Raw genomic sequence first — 20,354 nt, forward strand, 5'->3', positions numbered from 1 at the left:
AGTTAACCAACTTAAACAATCACGACAAATCCACTTGGGCTCACAACTTTAAATTCAACCATCACATTCGTGCGGTGTCTTTATTAAAGGCGTAATTGTCCCGACGGCTAGCTAACATTTCTCACAATACTGCCGGTTATGGACTCCTTGTGAATTTGCTCACTTGTTGCCAAGTTGCTGTTTTGTATCATTAGTAATAACAACACCGATAACATGGGACCTCGACACCGATAATGCATTGTCCCCACGTGCCTCTTTCTTCCGTTGAGACTCTCACGGGAAGCCAATGGCCGAGGTCACAATTGTGTGGGTCGTTGTTGGCAATAGTAGTGGAGACTTGTGGGTGGGGGGGGGGGGCGTCCTCACGAAATGCTCCATCAGCTCATTGGCTCCGAAACAAGCCGGGGATCAAAAGGGGAAATAAGTGCACGGGTCAACAACAACTGCGTGAGAAAAAAAGGACACCGTGAGCCCCAGCAAACAATGTGCCAGGCTCAGCCGTACGGCATGCCGAGACCTAGTGACTTCTAATCGAGCTCGGTGTGTGATCTGTTTGTGTGCGCACTGCGACCTGCACATTTGTGTGTGCGTCTACTCCTCTAACCCACGCGGGCGCAAGATTTCACCATACGGTGATGGCCAAGAATTGGGTCGTGGCGATGGTTCAAGTGGCGCTGATCTGCATGGCAGGTACGTGTCTGGGTTTGCCTTTAAGAACCAGGAGATATAACTCGGGGAAGTGCACAACAGAGAGAACGTCAACCGCGGAGATGGAGCAATGAAATCAGCTCGTGTGCAGATGGTATGCGGGCCGTTACATTGCAGGGTCCAGAGAGATGGTGGCAGGTTGGAGAGGGGTTTAATCCATCAGTGGATTGATTTCGGGCTGATTAAATATCAGTACTTCATCAATCCACCGCTGGATGAAGACCTCCCCACTCCACGTTGGTAGTGGAGGTTGTTCGCTCATGGAGAAGTAGGCGATGAGCCCACAACAAGTTCAGATCTCAATCACCGCTGATGTTAGTCGTGGCCAGGATTTGAACTCGGCTCGCCAGGTTCATGGTGCAGTGCGCCAACTAAAGCACCACCACTCTCTCCCCAAATCATCTTATACTAATCAAAATGTTGTTATATAAGCGACATGTGGGTCGCCATGTGAGTCTATGGGTCTTCGTGTGAGTCCATGGGTCTCTGTGCGAGTCTGTGGGTCTCTGTACGAGTCTGTGGGTCTCTGTGCGAGTCTGTGGGTCTCCGTGCGAGTCCGTGGGTCTCTGTGCGAGTCTGTGGGTCTCTGTGCGAGTCCGTGGGTCTCTGTGTAAGCCTATGGGTTTCTGTGAGTATGTGGGTCTCTGTGCGAGGCTGTGGGCCTCCGTATAAGTCTATGGGTCTCCGTGCGAGTCTATGCATCTAAGTGCAAGGCTATGGGTCTCGTTGGGAGTTTATGGGTCTCCGTGTGAGCGTATGGTTCAGTAGTATGCCTATGTGCCTTATAAGGAAGGTATCCTCAGTAAGTGGTAAAGTACCAACCAACAGTCACAGCACCGATAAGTGTGCAATACAATCCACATTTTTTGAGGACCTACAAATTGAGTCCAGGGCGGTGACATGGTCGAGCAGTTGTGCGGTGTTGCAGAGGCTCGCGGTTTGATACCATCGGCCGCCCTGGTTAATGCCACAACAACTATACGCGCACGACATCTGCTTCGCAGTAGCCATTGGCAATGCATGCAGGCATCACAATAAAGGTTATCCTAAATTGAAAAGCATCCCCAAATTACTTAAGTAAAACCACAAAGCAGCAATGTCCACTATAGGTAGACGACCATAGCAGTCTGTGAAACATTGCGCCTTCCGTGAGAGCCTTGCGCTGTAAGATTGGCGCGAATACCAAAGGTACGCATCTGTAACATCCAGGTGCTCCAGTTTCCTCCCACATGCCTACTTCATGAATTGGCTCAAAACATCATATTTAGAGGACTGCAGAGTTTGGCTTTATTGTTGTTCACAGTGTGTGGCGCCCTCGCATGCGTGGGGTTTTTTATTTTTGTTTCGGGTACTGCGGTTTCCTCGCACAGGCCTTTTTAGATGAATCAACAAGATCCCTCAGATCCCACGGGTCCGGTCTTTAAATCGTCCCAAGGGCGAGGACCCAAACTCACGGAGAAGGCGGCCTTCAGTGTTGCGCGCTCCTCGCCTGTGGAGCAGCCTGCCGCGTGATTTGAGGGCTTCACAATCATCAAGCAATTTAAAGTTAAATCTAAAAACTCACCTTTTTAAGCTTGCTTCAATTTAAGATTATTTTATAGTGTTGTTTTTTAATATGCTTTCGATAGCAATTAATTATAATGATATTTTGTGTTGTTTGGAAATTGCTTTTATTCCTCTTGCAATTTAGTATTTTAACAATGTTTTTTAATATCTATACGGCACTTTGAATGTCATCCTTTGCACGAAACAGTGCTATATAAATAACGACTTGATTGATTCATTGATCCCTAAACGCTCATTGGCTAAAAACATCTTAACGTATAGAGGACTGCCGACCTTGGGCGAATGTTGGTGGCGCCTACTCACCATCTGGCGGCTGCCGCCTTCCTCGACGATTGTGATAGACGCAATTTGCGTGAACGACGATGCTCTATAAAATGCAACATTATTACTATTCATCTTCTTAGTTCTTTCGGTAAAGTCACGTAGAAGGGAAATAATAAAATAATAAAAATCAAACATAATAAAATAATTCTCACGACGTTTCGGCCACAACGCAAGCAGCCGTTCTCAGGTGAAGAATGAAACACCACCAAGCTTGGAGCGTATATTTAAGCTGGGTTGGATGGGGAAGAAGAGCGCCTTGACAAAAGAATTTGCATATCAAGAGGAATTTAGCAAATGTATGGGAAATGCGTGGAGGTGGGCGGGGGGTTTCAAAGTCATATTATGCCCGTGCATTATGCAGGATTAGCAGCATCAAAGGGAGGGGATAGGGGTAGCATTAACAAAGGGAAGGAATGTTAATAGTATGTATATGCTATACACTATACCATTGACCGTCGCTATTATTATTATTCTTGGAATGCCCTCGAGAGCTCCCTGTAGTGGACCCAGGTCCTTCCGCCAGCAGTGACGTGGAGCAAGCAATTGGAGGGCTGCACCTCTAACCTTCTGTTACCTGTGGGTTTCCTCCACAGAGCGGGCCCGTGCCACCTCCACCTGCCCTCAGTTTCAGCGCGCGACGCTGAGCGAGATGGTCAGGGGCCACGCCAAGCCCCACGTGCGTCACGTCATCTTCACGGCCCGCGACCACCGGGACCCTGGTGACCCCTCGGAGCTCAGCCGTGACCCCGACCCCGAGCCCGACGAGTTCGCCTCCTGGAAGGTGGAGCCCACCACTGTGCCCAGCGTGCGCTGCCGATATTACCTGCTCCCTAGCTACGACAGCGATGCTGACCAAGATGCTGGCGCCGCTGCTGCTGCTGCTGTTGATGGTGACGACGGTGAGGCTGGTGGAGGTACTTAGTGGTCGTGGTGGTGACGGTAGAGTTAATTATTGGTGGATGCGCTTGGTGGTGGTAGTGGTGAGAAGGCTGCGATGTTGGTTTGGCTGGTGGTAAGTGTGCTGGAGGAGTAGTGGTCAATTGGCGGTCGTTGTGGTGGTGTTTCCACTGGTTTGTATGTTTCTACCAGATAAAAAGACACGCAATATTTGTATTTCTTTATGAGTGTAGGGCCCCATTTAAAAGTATTTAAAGTTTGGTACCCCCCCCCCTACTCCCTCCCTACCCCCCCCTTTGGAAGTTTCTAACTCCACCTGTGTATGGTGGAGGAGGTAGTGGTGGTGAAAGCCGTTTGGTTAATGACGCTGATATTATTCGTGCTTCTCGGGGTAGAGGTGGTGGCAGGAGAGGCAGCGATGGTATTTGGCTCCAAGTAAATGTTGGCAGTGATGATGATGGTTTGAATTGGGACGACGGTAGAGGTGGTCATGGTAGAAGTGGTGGAGTTTTGGTGCGAGAAAACGTTGATGGGGGTGAAATTTGGTGGATGCTGTTGGGGCTGGCAGAGGTAGCGGTGGTTGTTCGTGGTGGTGGTCTTCTTTCGGCTGCGCTGGTGGATGCCATGTCAGCACTATTATAATGCTTGTTTACCCAGGAAAGCCTCACTGAGTCTCATGACTCAGTAGGGTCCTGCCAAGTTTTTGTAGTAGGGGCGATGATTGCCACGTATTATCCCAATTGAGTAATTTGTGTTTAGTTTTTTTCAAATTTGACAAATCTGGACCGTGGCACAAGCAAATAATGTCTGACTCTTGCGAATGACGTCACTGAAGCACGCGACAGAAATTTTGCGGTTAATACACCCGCAGCAATAACCAGGGCGGCCGCTAGATTCCAACCTTGAACCTCTGCATCTACAAACATGGGAACGCGCTAGGCCACGGGCACCGCAGCAGTTTGGGGCGGTGCTGGTGGCATTTCTTGCTTGGAGGCGGCACTAACAGAGTCCTGTCGGTGATGGTCGTCCCGTTGGAGGTGGTGGTGGTGGTGCCGGTGATGGTGGAAGCCCTGATCCTACAGACCCAGGAGACGAGGAGGCGAGGCGCAAGCGGATCCTGCTGCTGAAGGAGCGCCTCGCCAGTGCGGGCTTCAACGCCTCTCTGCCCACGACGATCCTCATTCACGGGTATACTGCACCGACAAAAACACGGCTCTTCCCACGTACATGAACAGTCCACAGTCATTTTGTCAATCATCTCCCCCCCCCCGGTTGAGGACCTACAATCACGCCGTGCGAGTCGTGGGGGTTATTTGACCATTCTTCACCGTACTCGAGATTGCGGGTCGCTAAAGCCGGGGACCATATAGGCACGGGGGCGATGGGAGTAAAGTATAACCAGGGCCGGATTAACCCATAGGCCAGCGGTCGGGAACCTATGGCTCGCGAGCCATATATGGCTCTTCCAGTGACGGCATAAATTTAAAAATCAGTTTGGAACTGATTTTTAAATACTTGTGATATTGCTTAATAATACTGTGTCATTTTAAAGTAAACAGAAATTAGTTTTGAAGATAAATTTCACGGGTCACGCCTGCACGAAGCTCAACCTCACCACGTACGAACCAGACTACAAGGCCATCAGCAAAACCATGCAGCACCAGAAGTCGCATTAAAAGTAAGACATTTAATTTATTATACGTTTAAAATACTATATGGCTCTCAATGAAATATATTTAGAAATATTTGGCTTTTATGGCTCTCCCAGTCAAAAAGGTTCCCGACCCCTGCCATAGGCCCTCGTATTTTTAGGAACCTCCTTCGCAGAGGCCGTTATTGATTGACACCGCTGGTACCCAGTCGTCAGCACTTAGCTCCACAGCCTCCTCTACCAACATCTCTCCTCGAGCTCGTGCCGCGCCCGTTTAGCCCCCAATATCCTGCCAAGATGCTCAAGCTCGCAGTGGCTGGGCATGCGGGCTACGTGACACAGCCAACGCAGCCTCGGCCGCTCGGAGGAGCTCACTGATGGGAGCGTGTCCAGATAACACTGTTAACTTGTGACGCCCTCGTGAGTATTCGCTCATTCTCAAAGATAAATAAAACTCAGAGGTATGAAGAGGAACCACAGACACACGGGGAAAGGACGTAGCTGCGTGAGCGAAGCGGCGCCAACAATTGCCCAAGTTCTGCGGTCCTCTATATATGTTAAGATGTTTTCAGCCAATAAAATCACGTGGGAGGAAACCATGGCTTCTGGAGGAAAATTAAACCCCACGCGCGTGAGGAAGCAGCACTCTACCCCATACAGCTGAAACAGATGGAGTCCACATTTTTGCTTGAATTCCTTCTCCTGGAGAGTCAGGGTATGGACACCTCTTCAAAGCCGAATGGAAAGTGAGTTTCACAACATTCGTGTGATCCACCGACCGTCGCTATCACGGGCCACGTGCACTGCCACCAACACCGTCTGGCTGATCTTCGTTTGGTATCCACCCATACGCTTACTGTATACAAAGACAAAGACCCCCCCGTGTAGCCTTAACAGACTGTTGGGGCAAGTGCTGTTAGCGAGTTGCACCTATAAAGGCCGGCACGGCACACGAGGGGGTGGGTGGCCAACACCACGCCCGGCCGCCTTTGTCTCCCGAGTGGCGATGTTTCTACACCGCACCAGTACTCATTTAAGGCTGAGTCGATCTAGGCGAGGCCCAGGACCGGTTCAGATAATCGCCACTGGTGTTGGCCGTCAGCAGGAATCGAACCCAGGTCGCCAGGTTTGTAGCGCAGCGCGCTAACCGCTACACCACCGCTCCCCACTGTAACCATATGTATATACACACACACACATTTATAATGGACGTGGGTATGTACGTTGAAAGGACTGTGACCCCGAATCCGTTATAAGGTCGCACTCATTCCACACAAAATGCTTGCCGCCACAAATAACCCACGAGACCTTGCTGACCTCGTCAAGGAGCATAAACCATCATCATGCCAACTCCGGGTCATCCTCGCAGCAGCTTTTGGCTGTCCATCGAAAAAAGACGGTCCACTGCTTTGCGCACTTTCAAATGCGCTTCTGCGGCCTTCTGGAACGTTCTTCCTTCCACTATCAGGCACCCGCTGGAGCTATGCACTTGTAAATCATCTCGATTGAAACCCCATTTTTTAGAAACAGTTGTTTGTGCCCAGTTTGTTGTACTTCCCCCAAACCTCCAATTAGCGCGCGGCTGGCTACGTACGGTGCGAAAGAAGTTCAACGTGTCCAGGTACCGCGTGTCTGGCACGGAGCCGGACTGGATCGAGGGGATTGCGGCGGCGGTGCTGGACTCGTCCCAGGTCCGCATGAACGTGATCGCGGTCGACTGGATCAAGGGCGCGAGCAGCTCGTACTCGCGTGCCGTGCGATACGCGCGCACCGCCGCCGCCACCGCCACCACCGCCCTCGTCAGGGACCTCACGGTGAGAGTCCAGCCCGGGACGCGCCTCGTCGTCGTCCTCGTCCTCGTCGTCATCGTCACCGCCGCGGGGAACGAGCTCGGGTCGTAACGAACGTCAACGCCATCGACTTCATTGTCATCATGATTACGTTCATCACAAGCATCGTCATCATCACGTTGTCACAATCGTTATCGACAAAGAAGAAATCGCCAAGAGGAACGCATTCGCAACACGCGGAAGAACATCACTCACCCTCTTCGTTGTCTTCATTGTCATTATCCTAATTGTGTGCACGCGTGCGTGGCGTACTGCGCTACGAACCCGGCAACCGGAGTTCAATTCCCGATCACGGTCACCATCAGTGTCAAATATCTGAACTCTTCCTGTGCCTCCCCTAGGTCAACGCAGTCTTAAATGAGTACCAGATGCAATGTGTAAATATCAGAACTGGGGATACAAAGGCAGGTCGGGCGTGGTGCAGGTTACACCGACTAATCGTGTGCCGTTCTGGTCTTCATAGGAGGTGCTCACTAACAGAACTTTTCGTAACAGTCTGTTAAGGGTATACGGGGGGGGGGGGGGTTGGGGGTCTTAGTCTTTGTAGTGATATAAATAATCATGGAATGAGTGCTAAACAGGGTGCTTCAAAAAATGTTAACGCTTATATGGGACAATCGTTTTTAATGGAAAAAGAATGGATAATACACTGTGACATGATAAAAAAATACGTCAATAACTTCAAAAAGTCAGAGTCTTCACTTGTTCGCCATCATTGTCAACGCACGCCTGGAATATTCTCCAGGTGGTCTCCAGAGCCCAGGAGGTACATTTCTCGCGGTGTTGTTGCAAATTCTCAGAAGTGTTAACATTTTTTTGAAGCACCCTGTGGGGGTGGAGGGGGAGTTGGTTATTGTGCACGCGTGTGCACCCTTCCTGCCTCCCCACCACCACCACTACCTGTAGACCCCAGAGGTGGGGGCACGGGAGCAGTCGCTGCACCTGGTGGGGGCAAGCCTGGGCGCGCACGTGGCCGGCTTCGTGGGCCAAAGCTTCCAGGGTCGTCTCGGCCGCATCACCGGTGGGTGCGCGCGCGCCCGGCTCACGCACCAAACCCCAAAGGGGCCGTCCATAAATGACGTCACGCACCTAGGGGGGAGGGCGGGGTTAGACATTTGTGACGATGTGTGACGATGGGGGGGGGGGGGGGGTTGAGAAATGTGACGTCGCATCAAAATGCGCAACTTTAAATGAATATGGGCAACACGTTCTACTTAATTAAATAGACTTTTTAATAAATGTTTTCTCCTACAACATCAGAGTACAGCGCCACATTAAATACGCACTACAATGACAATAGTTTAAAGCGATTTGAAGCATGGTTTACATTTTCTTGGGGGGGGGCAGAGCATTGTGACGTCATATTTGAGGGGGGGGGTCTGAATTTTTGTGACGCCGTGTGACTAGGGGGGGGGGGGGGAATCGTCCAAATTCGCGTGACGTCATTTATGGACGGCCCCTAAGTCAGCGTTCTTCACTAATTTTCCGAGGGGGGGGGGGGGGTGTCACCGTTTGTGTTTTGTGTCGGGGGGGGGGCGCACTAAAGGCCACCAGGAGCTGGCTTGCAATGAAGAACACCGCTCTAAGTAATTTATTACTATCGATTAATTATCGGTTCGATTACTGTATTCAACTAATCAGATAAACGCAAATGGTTGGGAGAAAAAAATAGCCTTGCTTCTGTTTCAACATGTGCCGCTGGTCGGGGAGTGATGAGCGGGACTTGATGACGTCATCGGCATCGCCAAACGCGTCTGGCTGGGCGTGGCTTGTGGGGGTTTTCAGCCTTTAGGGGGCAGAGAGAGTCGTCAACCACGGCGAGAGCTGTCAAATTACAACTTCTAGTCGATTAACCAACTGAATTGACCAATTGTCCCAGCTCTCCAGGTTTATTACAGCCTTTTACCAAATCATCTGACATGCGCCTGGTCTTGTTAAGATCTCGAAAACGAATTGGACGCACACCAAATTGTCACAGACGGATGCAAGGCTGTGGCTCTGTGGTGGGCAGCAGAGGGCAGTGCAACACAATATGATGTTATACGGCTTGTGGGAGGCCTTTATCCAGCAGTGGTTTTGACCATATCTGATGTTGATGATTATTGGTAATCATGATGATGACATTTTACTGCTTTTGTCATATCAATACCAATACCCGTCATTCGCCACTAAGTGACGGTAATGTCACCACGGTGCCTGTGCCAGGCCAGGTGCACATTCAGGCCACGTGAAGTGTTGAAGGCTCGCTGACAGGAGGTCTCGGGACACACCCAGCAGGTGCCATGGGTTGGCTGACTGAGATGACTAGTAGATGCACCCAGCTGTACCCAATACTGTGCCATATCACTCCTCTACCCACAACCCCCCCACCCTTGCCTCACTCAGCCCTCGACCCCGCAAGCCCCGGCTTCACCCAGGTCGGCCCCGCAGAGCGACTCGATCCGAGTGACGCCGCCTTCGTGGACGCCATTCACACGGACGGCGACAGTGAGAACCGGAGTCGGCTTAGTGGAGCGCTGGGCCCCCAAAGGGGGACCAGAGATAAGGCCCTCGAGACCCCAGTAGAGGGCCACAGATGATGGCCATGAGACCCCAATAGAGGGCCACAGATGATGGCCATGAGGCCCCAATGGAGGGCCACAGATGATGGCCATGAGACCCCAATGAAGGGCCACAGATGATGGCCATGAGACCCCAATAGAGGGCCACAGATTATGGCCATGAGACCCCAATGGAGGGCCACAGATGATGGCCATGAGACCCCAATGGAGGGCCACAGATGATGGCCATGAGGCCCCAATGGAGGGCCGCAGATGATGGCCATGAGACCCCAATGGAGGGCCACAGATGATGGCCATGAGGCCCCAATGGAGGACCTCTGTTGAGGCCCAAGGGTCTCTCCGGAGCTGCAGATTATGTCTTTAATCAACTTTTAATAAATGAAGTTGGCTGAGTGGCTCATGAGAGCCTGGGTTCATATCAGAAACACACAATTGAACGAAATTTTGTTCAGGACTTAATTAAATAAAATTCCGGATTTTGGAATTACAAATATTATTTGTAACTGTGAACGAAAATTAATCTCTGTGGCAGGGTGAGTGGGGTAGTGCTTCCACCTACTGCCTGCATTATAGTTCACTCAAACAGATCTCAGAAGTAGCTCTGCAGGATCTGCTTCCACGAGTTGATCTCTGAACACCAAGGGTTGCGCTGCTCTGCGAGAGATCTGATTCGTTCTAGATTTGAAGCTTTCGTGAATGCAAGGATTCATACTCTTGGGTTTTATAGGTTAAGTCGCGTAGTTAAAAAAAATACCTAAATAGAAATAATAGAAATAATAATAGAAATAAAATAATAAATCACGACGTTTCGGAGGCAACACAAGTCTCCGTCATCAGGTGGGACCGTCACAGCTTAAATTTACTGTATCAAGGATACACCTGATCAAGGATACACTTGATACAGTAAATTTTAGCTGTGACGGTCCCGCCTGATGACGGAGACTTGTGTTGCCTCCGAAACGTCGTGATTTATTATTTTATTTCTATTATTATTTCTATATTAATTTTTTAACTACGTGACTTTACCGAAAAAACCTAAGAATATCTGATTCGTTGTCTCCGTGACCTGATGATGCTGATAGCAAGGTCGTGATAAACCTTCGATTGGGGGGAAACGTTTCTTTTAATAGTACATGCTGCTGTGTCCATGGTGTTGATATGTTTGTTGTTGTGTGCCTGCGTTTTTCAGATTTTGGTCTCCGGCAGCCTGTGGGCCACGTGGACTTCTATGTGAATGGTGGCGATGATCAGCCTGGATGTGGAGGGTTTGGTAATAAATAAAAAATCCGCGATCGGCAATGATACGAAAAAAAATGTCTTCGTGATCATCGTAGCCAGCGGCTCGCCAACTTGTTTCAGCCTTGGGAAGATGACGTCACAAAACTAAATCTGAATCTACTTCCCACACTCGAGACACGCCTTTGATATGCCCTGCAAAGAATGTTTATTATATGTCAACCCACATTTAATATGATGGGTTTTCTGTGTGTGTCCGTGTGTGTGTGCAGTCGATCAACATGATACACTTGAGAACCTGATTTAACCCCCAGGTGGCCGTAACCCAGTTTCAAATGTCGGATCTCAGCAGTTGCGGCCCTTCATCCACCTCTTGATTGGACCTCACGGCCTTCAATTGTGCACACAGCCTGACAGTGTCAACACTCTTTCGCAGCATGATCCTGCATTGAGCACGGTTGGCTGCATATGGTGCGAAAGAAGTTCAGCGTGCATACATATTGCGCCAGTTCCAATTATCAGTTTTTGACACGTTGTGGGAAACTGCAGTGCCAGGAGAAAATCCACACACCCGAGGGGATAAACACTCAAAACTCCACGCAAACAGAACCAATTCACAGATATATATATAAATCATGTAAATGATCTGTGAACTAAAGCCAATGCTGTACTGCTACCTCGTTGCAACTTTGCGGTCCCTACGCCTATACCGGTGGTCACTTTCAGCGCGGCCCTGCTCAAGTCGGCGTGTGCGCGTGTGCGTCACATCACCACGCAGGCTACCAGTCGATGATCTGCGACCACATGCGCGCCGTGCGGCTGTGGCTGAGCTCCCTGCGCTCCCCGTGCGAGCTGCGCGCCTTCCCGTGCGACTCCGCCGCCGCCCTGGCCGCCGGACGCTGCCTCGAGTGCCGCACGGAGCGCACGGCGTCGTGCCCCCGCCTGGGCCTGCACTCAGGTACTCACGGAGAGGGCCACTCAGGTACTCATGGAGAGCGCCACTCCGGTACTCACAGAGAGGGCCACTGAGGTACTCACGGAGAGGGCCACTCCGGTACTCACGGAGAGGGCCACTCAGGTACCCACGGAGAGGGCCACTCAGGTACTCACGGAGAGGGCCTCTCAGGTACTCACGGAGAGGGCCACTCCAGTACTCACGGAGAGGGCCACTCAGGTACCCACGGAGAGGGCCTCTCAGGTACTCATGGAGAGGGCCACTCCGGTACTCACAGAGAAGGCCACTCAGGTACTCACGAAGAGGGCCCCTCAGGTACTCATAAAGAGGGCCACTCAGATACTCACGGAGAGGGCCACTCCGGTACTCACAGAGAGGGCCACTCAGGTACTCATGAAGAGGGCCACTCAGGTTCTCACGGAGAGGGCCTCTCAGGTACTCATGGAGATGGCCTTTCCGGCACTCACGGAGAGGGCCACTCCGATACTCACGGAGAGGGCCACTCCGATAATCATGAAGAGGGCCTTTCTGATAATCATAAAGAGGGCCTCTCCGGCACTCATGGAGAAGGCCACTCCGATAATCATGAAGAGGGCCACTCTGGTATTCACGGAGAGGGCCTTTCTGGAACTCATGGAGAGGACCTCTCAGGTACTCACCGAGAGGACCACTCCGATACTCACTAAGAGGGCCACTCCGATACTCACTAAGAGGGCCACTCTGATATTCACGGAGAGGGCCACTCCGAGACCCTGAGACTCTGGAGGTTTAATGGCCAAGATCCCAGAATGATCCCAAAAACCTAGGAGCTCAAGACCTTTTAAGAACATGGAACCCTGTGACCCTGATACCCCAAGAACCCTAGAATCCAGGATGCAGAGGCCCAGGGTATACTTTAAAAACGGCAAGTTATGGATTGAATCAGCCTTAAATAAGCACCTGGTGCGTTGTACAAACAGACCCTGATGCGGGCCATGCCGCCCCCTGCATGTACCGTTCCGGACTTAGTAGGTGCTCACAAACAGCACTTGCCCCGATAGCCTGTGCAGGCTTTACCGTGGGGGTGGGGGAGATCTTTGTTCTTATAGTAGTAGGTTTTTACCCTTTAAACTGGTACAAAACTGACACCTTTATACAAGGCATCATGTTTGCAATAACCACAACACAAGCAGTCAAAATGCAAACAAAAAGAAAGAGCCTAGTCTCTAAGAAAAGCTGTCTCGGGTGTGGACCAATCAACTTCAAGGACAGTGCATAACATTATCATCATCAGAGTTGTTTATTTTTGTTTGCATTTTGACTGCTTGTGTTGTGGTTATTGCAAACATGATGCCTTGTATAAAGGTGTCAGTTTTGTACCAGTTGAAAGGGTAAAAACCTACTACTATATTTTGCCACTGGTAAAGGAGATGTCTCATAGTGAATCTTTGTTCTTGTGTGTTTTACAGTGGACGCGGTTCGAGACCCGAAAACGTGGCCGGACAACAGCACGCTGATTCTGCACATGCTCACAGGACACTCGCCCCCATACTGCGGTGAGGGCCGAGCGGCGGGCAGCGACACAAACTCCTTTAAAAGCAGAAAGTCACCAAACAAACCTCAACGCGGTTCCACGTGTTCGCCGGTTAATAGAACGACACTTCAAAAATGCTACGGGACAATTTAGCCTCAGAGTAATTTGATAACAGAATACTTGTACACACCTTGAAAACTCAACACATTCATCAAAAACACTGCTTTAAAAGGAACAAAATTTTTAAATAGGTGATGAAGGTATGTATAAATGTATTTTATTGGCTATGAAGAAGGATAATTGTCAAAAACGTCGCATATTATATTTCTTTTTCGCTTTTGGCTGTGTTATCGACGAATGTGTTGATTGATTTGTTGTTATTTGTGTTTGTGCATCCTTTGCCAATGCAGTGCGACCAAATCATTTGTTCTGCACACCTGCAATTGCATCATGACTTCATCTCAGAAAAGTCGCAGGCCGCTTTTACGACATTTCGGTTATAGAGACACTCAAGACGTCACTAAATCTAGCGAGTCGGCGACACTGCACAAAGAGCGACGTCCCACCAAGCAAACGTTGACCGCAGGAACGTGTAAAGATGTGATTGTGCCTTAAGAATACAGTTTTCAGTCATTTCATAATTCCTCCTTTGACAAACGGATCAAAACTCACCAGAGTGTATGGCCACCATGCAGATAGAGCTACGAGACTATTCAAGTGCAGTAGGGAAATATATTGTGGTATGGCAGGGCTCGGAGAAATTGTGATGGCGTGAGAAGGCCTTCATACAACATGACAGCATTTCGAGGCATTCATCCAGCAGTGGATTTACAGTGGCACATGATTGACAATAATTATAGAGCATGGGGAGGTCTTCATCTGACAGTGGCTCGGCCGTGGTGCACGGTGATGACGACGAATGTATGTATACATCATGCAGAATGAATGGGGCATTAGTTCTGTTCTGCCACGGATGACTCAGCGAGACCGGATAAATCGACCGACGCCACAGTTCTAAGCATCGTGGTGCCAGGCAACGCAACAGAGACGATCGTGAAGGACGGAACAATGGAGACAATGACCCCCCGTTGTGCCCTGCACGTGAATCGCGCTTGGCGTGGTGAGGAACGTGAAAGTTGGCAGTTGGCGTTCGGTTTTCCCGTAAACACAGCACGCTCGCTGAAAGAAAATAAAACAGCCGGACATGACTCACGTTTGAATGTTAGTTCGCAACCCCTCGTCAATTTGCCGCTGGGCGAACGTTCTCTCTCCCCGTGGCGTGTCAGTCATGGAGATTGTCTGACCATACTTCAGCACGCCGGTCAGTAAGGGTGGTGAAGGGAGGAAGCCCAGGATCGGTTCAGGTTTCGCTCGCCAATGAATGGAGCTGTTCCTGGGAATCCGTCAGGTCGCCAGGTTCATAGGGCAGTGTGCCAACCACTGCGCCACCACTTCACCCTGAAGGTCCATCACCTACACTTTCGTAATATAGGTTTTGTGGGTTAGATCGCGTAAATATAAATGTGTCGTTAAACTCGCCACCACCCGATACAGCCAATTAATAAGGTTTGTCACGTAAACAGAGCATGCCAATTCGTTACTAGTACAGCAACACCGGTGTGTTGGAGAGCAAATCTACAACATTTCAAATCTGAGTACGACGTTTCGCCAGTAATTACAACTAGCTTTATCAGGCGACAGCCAGATTTGTGGAGAAATCCTGTTTTGTTCCTTAAATAGAGGGATACATGTGATGACGTCACTTGCGAAGGGGGGTGGGATTAATGAATGCTTATGAATTACAATGGGTTCAATTGCCGGTTGGAGGATTTCTCCACAAATCTATCGCATGATGATGCTAGTTGTAACTTCTGGCGAAACGTCGTACTCAGATTGTAAATGTTGCAGATTTGCTCTCCAACACACCGGTGTGCTGTACTAGTAACACATTGGCATGGTCTGTTACCGTGACAAACCTTACTAATTGTCTGTGTCGGGTGGTGGCGGGTTTAACGACACATTTATATTTACGTGTTCTAACCCAAATTTTTTTTTATGGATAATATTGCTCGAGAAAGCCTGCTACGTGTTAAACCTACAATTTAGTTGCTCGCTCACCTCTTATGCTAATGGATACCAGAGGTGGGACAAAGTCATTGTTATGCAAGTCCAAGTCGAGTCTGAAGTCATCAAATTCATGACTCGAGTCTGACTCGAGTCCAAGTCACATGACTCGAGTCCACACCTCAGAGGTGGGACAAAGTCATTGTTATGCAAGTCCAAGTCGAGTCTGAAGTCATCAAATTAATGACTCGAGTCTGACTCGAGTCCAAGTCACATGACTCGAGTCCACACCTCTGATGGATACACGGGGGGGTGGGGGGTGTTTGTCGTTGATGTTTGTAGTGTCCTACGTGCTGGTGGAGATCGACATAGCTGGCGAGGCCATCAAGGGCTCCCTGACCATCAAGTTCATGGGGCAGAGAGGAGAGACTAACGAGATGGTCCTCTTCCAGTGAGTGATCACACCTGGGTGCTCACACGCACCCCTTTTCGGGACCGTCATACTTGTATTTCAGGCTAGTCGAAGATTACCCGTGGTTTTTTATTCAAAGTCTCAGTCTGAGGACTTATTTTTTCCACCAAATATTGTCAGGTCAGCCAATCTGTGTGACTCGATCAATCGATTTATGTGCATGTACAGACAATGACTTTGTAATTGGTGGTTCTCCTCTGTGCACTGTTGTCTCTAACAACATTACCAAATTATCTCTAGATTTGAAGCTTTCGTGACTGCAAGGATTCATACTCTTAGGTTTTTCGGTAAAGTCACGTAGGTAAAAAATTTAAAATAATAGAAATAATAGAGGTCATCAAGGGCTATTATTTATTATTATTTATTTGTATTTCTATTCTTTTTTATTATTTATTTTTTACATACGTGACTTTACCGAAAAACCTAAGAGTAATTACCAAATGATCTCAGTCTACGCCTTCACTTTGCGCTATCTAATGTCGTCTCGTCATCGTCCAGCAGTCCAAACGTCACGCTTGATTCTCTTCCACTCGTAGTCATCGTCGACTAAAACAAAAACTTGACGATGAAATCCGTGGCCAACGTCATTAACAACATTAACTCCACTATGAGACATCTCTTTTACCAGTGGCAAAATATAGTGATAGGTTTTTACCCTTTCAATTGGTACAAAAACTGACACCTTTATACAAGGCATCATGTTTGCAATAACCACAACACAAGCAGTAAAAATGCAATCAAAAAGAAACAACTCTGATGATGAAACTGTCCTTGAAGTTGACTGGTCCACACCCGAGACAGCTTTTCTTAGAGCCCAGTCTCACATGGTGTTGGACCAGATGACGCCAAAAGGCTGTCTCGGTGTGGACCAATCAACTTCAAGAACAGTATCATCATCAGAGTTGTTTCTTTTTGTTTGCATTTCGACTGCTTGCATTGTGGTTATTGCAAACATGATGCCTTGTATAAAGCTGTCAGTTTTTGTACCAGTTGAAAGGGTAAAAACATATTACTATAACATGAACTCCGTCTCGTTTCCTCCTCCGCACCCCCCTCCACTTCCCCCGGGGGGGGCGGCTTTAGGGGCCTGCACAGCTTTGTTCCGGAGGGCGGCGGCTCATCCCGGGTCCTCGCCCTGGAGCGAGACCTGGGCCCCCTGCGCTTCGTGGCTCTGCGCTTCTCACCGAGCTCGCTGGCGTGGAACTTCCTTCGCTTCGCAGCCCCCCGTGCGTCGCACGCCGCCTCCGCGCTGAGGATCGCGCGCCTCCGCATCACCCACCTCCTCGTCGAGCACGGGTGAGCTCGGGGTGACGACGCCGCCGATGTCCTGGGTAGTGGCACGCGGCTGCTGCTGCTGGTACCCTGGGAACCCACGGGTCATAGTGGTCCAGGGGCCAGGCTACAGAGAGGGGGGGAAGGGGGGGGGATTTCATTAATTGCACCAAGGCCCCTTGGCATCAAGGCTACGCCACCGCTCATCAGGCTGCAGGAACTCCCGTGAGTAGTTGGTGTGGGTGTGTGTCTAGAGGAGGACGTGGGTGGTGTGATGTAGGGTGTGACATGGAGTTGCGGTGTGCGGTGTGTGCTGCGCGGGGTGTGACATGCGGTGTTAAGAGGATTGTGACGCGCATTGCGTGACGCGTGTTGTGCGAGGTGTAATGTGTGGGGTAGCGTGGTGTTACATGCGGTGTTTGCAGTGCAATGTGCGGTGTGACGTGTGGTGTGACGTGTGGTCTGTGTTCACAGGGAGCAGTACTGCCTGCACATGGTGCTGCTAAGTGAGGGACAGGTGGTGGGGATGCCACTCTCCCGCTGCCAGAATTGACTCGACGTCCACTCAATCACTCATCACCCACCACTCAATCAGTCATCACCCACCACTCAATCACTCAACCTCCACTCAGCTACTCCATACCCTCCACTCAATCACTCTTTAAGTTCCACGTGATCACTCCACTCGATAACTCCTAAACTCCACTCCATCACTCATCAACCTACACCCAATCACTCCATAACCTCCACTCAATCGCTCAACCTCCACTCAGCCACTCCATAACCTCCGCATGATCACTCCTCAGTGCCCATTCGATAACTCCTCAACCCCCACTGGATCACACCTTGATGCACTGCACGTGCACACAGGGCTTCATATCTCACTCAATGTGTTTCTGGTCGCTGGTAGGCCGGGAGGTAGCACACACACTCGTAGTCACAGCCATAGCCAGAAGGTCACTGGATGAGATGATGTTCTGTGTCTGGAAAATGTTTACAGGTTGCAGATATGGACTGACCCGGCTTAAATCATCTCTACGGCTATAGACATACACACAGACAGATGTAGAAGATGAAAAGTTTCCAGTTTGGTGAGCCTAAATGTAAAACAATCAAAAGGTTAGAAAAATAACAGAGGAAACGACGAGCCTGACATTTTTACCAAATTGGCATTTTCAGGATGTGTTGAGGTTCACCAAGATGTGAATATTTTGGAGAGGGTAGGCAGGAGTTGGGTAGTAAGTCATGTTGAATTGAGTGGAGTTGGTGGACTCAATGAGAATGAATGAGCCATCAACGTTTGAAGACTTCTAAACGCATTTCAGAAGTTAATGCGGGAATTGTCAAACTGAAGTGTAATGGGTTTGATGAGCGTGCGGAAAATCCATTCAGGGGCTCTCAATAGTTGTCCCTGTGTGGTGGATTAATGACGCCTGTTGTCAGTTTAGCACGTAGGCTTTCGCGACCAATATTGTTGTGGAAGGGGGCTGGGTGGCACGACGTGTCGGACCGTCGGAGCGCAAAGCCGGAAACCACTGAGATTCTAAGTTCGAATCCATGTTTCAAACCGCCTTTGATTAAAGCTGGTTCTGAAATGAATGTACAAATAAATGCCCCTTAATTCGGCTAAATCGCAGCTCTGAGAATTAAAAATACATAAATGTGGTTGTCATGCGTCCAACATTCACATACCTGTCAACTCCTTATCAGTGCCCTGCCTTATTACAAACAAATTCAGACATTTTTGGTCACTTCGTATCCTTATTAATCTCAACGTTCATCCTACAAAGTCCCATCACAAGGGAGAAACACAAACGAATTGACAAAAAATGTTTTGTCGGTGTGAGACTACTGTACGCCGTTTGGACCAGAAAACTAAATTTCCATGTTCAAGAATACGGGTAAACCGTATGGGTTGACAGCTGTGCATTGATTACTTTCATACGGTGGAGTGGATGGGAGCGTGTTGCTCTGTAATGTGTCGAACAGAAGTTGAGCCTCCCCGCATGTTTGGTCGCTGTTAGTTGTGGGTAAAGATGGAGAGGATGCACGACTCAGCCCAATTGACGTTTTAAAATGATTAAAAAAAAACACTCACGCAAATACATGGGTGTGTCGATGAAGCTCACATTTGTACGTTATATACACGACTAACATACGTTGACAAATTAAACTTATATTGTTTATGTCTTTAGACTCTTTGGTGATTTGTCCGTGTTTAAATAGTCTTGGATTGCTGCCGGGGGGTGGAAAATGTGTGGACAGTTTAAGCCAAACATAGAAACCCGTACCAGTTGGTGAGCAACTTACGACCCGAGTTCGATTATCAAAACCGGTCCTGGGCCTCCCCTAGGTCGACTCAGCCTCAAACGAGGACCCGGTGCGGTGTGTAAACATCGCCACTGGGGAGACAAAGGCGGTCGGGCGTGGTGCTGGCCACCCACCCCCTCGTGTGCCGTGCTGGCCTTCATAGGTGCTCGCTAACAGCATTTGCCCCCACATTCTTTTAAGGCTACACGGGGGATCTTTGTCTTCGTGTGCGCTGCCCTGCCCTCTCGTGGTCTGCTAATCGAGTCGGGGTTCGAGGCTGTTGCACCAAGTTGGACAAGAATAAGTAATATTTTTTAAAACTTTTTTTAAAAACACGCTTTAATGAAATATACCGTACTAGTGTAGAGGTTACACTAGTAATGGAAGAACTCCACGACTCCAGGAAGAGGCCCCGAAGCTTGCCACGACGTAAGGGGGCCGTGGTGATTTACAGCCAACGTCAGTTGACCGTGGACAATTTGACCCAAGTCGAAACATAAATATTGCTTTAAAATATTGATTATTTTAATTTTCAATGATAGAATATAGTATTGTCATCAGTATGACATAAGTATATCAAGTTTGCAGTCGATACCACATTGGAAAGTGGGTTAAAATTGAGTTACACGATTTGAGGATGTGACAACAACAACAGACAGAGTGAGTGAAATAAAAACGTGTAATAAAAAAAAACTTTATTGGTCGCGAAAGCTTTGCTACGTTTTAAAACTTAACGCTTATGGGTCGACAGCCACGTAACGTCGCTGGCGGGCGGTGCAGATAGGGGGCTGGGTTTTAGGTGAGACCCCCACTCCCCGAGCACCCACGACTGCGTTGCCTCCTCATCCTCATCCCACCCACAATCCCACCACCACTCCCACAACCACCACCACTCCCACCACAATCCACCACTCCCACAACCACCACCACTCCTACCACAACTCCCACAACCACCACAACTCCCACAACCACCAC

The 20,354-nt window shown here is 49.3% G+C and overlaps 1 protein-coding gene across 2 annotated transcripts; it reads left to right on the forward strand.

The window, feature by feature from the left end:
* Positions 1-432: 432 nt before the first annotated feature.
* On the forward strand, positions 433-19,265 carry LOC133342104 (phospholipase A1 member A-like). Of its 2 annotated transcripts, none has more exons than XM_061551039.1 (12): positions 433-690; positions 3,192-3,512; positions 4,533-4,683; positions 6,768-6,960; positions 7,903-8,017; positions 9,382-9,483; positions 10,747-10,827; positions 11,572-11,751; positions 13,197-13,283; positions 15,668-15,776; positions 16,881-17,093; positions 17,544-19,265. In XM_061551039.1, the coding sequence occupies exons 1-12, from the start codon at positions 636-638 to the stop codon at positions 17,620-17,622; spliced, it is 1,686 nt and encodes a 561-aa protein (XP_061407023.1). In that variant the 5' UTR covers positions 433-635; the 3' UTR covers positions 17,623-19,265. The 2 variants fall into 2 exon arrangements, with proteins under 2 accessions (XP_061407023.1, XP_061407024.1); XM_061551040.1 differs by having other exon boundaries at positions 3,192-3,497.
* The last annotated feature ends 1,089 nt before the right edge of the window (positions 19,266-20,354 follow it).

This window comes from Lethenteron reissneri, chromosome 13 (assembly GCF_015708825.2).
Source record: "Lethenteron reissneri isolate LAM-NWPU_2019-01 chromosome 13, ASM1570882v1, whole genome shotgun sequence".
Classification (NCBI taxonomy): Eukaryota; Metazoa; Chordata; class Hyperoartia; order Petromyzontiformes; family Petromyzontidae; genus Lethenteron; species Lethenteron reissneri.

Excerpts from the sequence above, each read along its gene's own strand:
- LOC133342104 (XM_061551039.1), top strand. The coding sequence starts at position 636 with ATGGCCAAGAATTGGGTCGTGGCGATGGTTCAAGTGGCGCTGATCTGC. Across the intron at positions 4,684-6,767 it reads ACGACGATCCTCATTCACGG|GTACCGCGTGTCTGGCACGG; the intron begins GTATACTGCACC and ends CAACGTGTCCAG. Across the intron at positions 6,961-7,902 it reads CCCTCGTCAGGGACCTCACG|ACCCCAGAGGTGGGGGCACG; the intron begins GTGAGAGTCCAG and ends CACTACCTGTAG.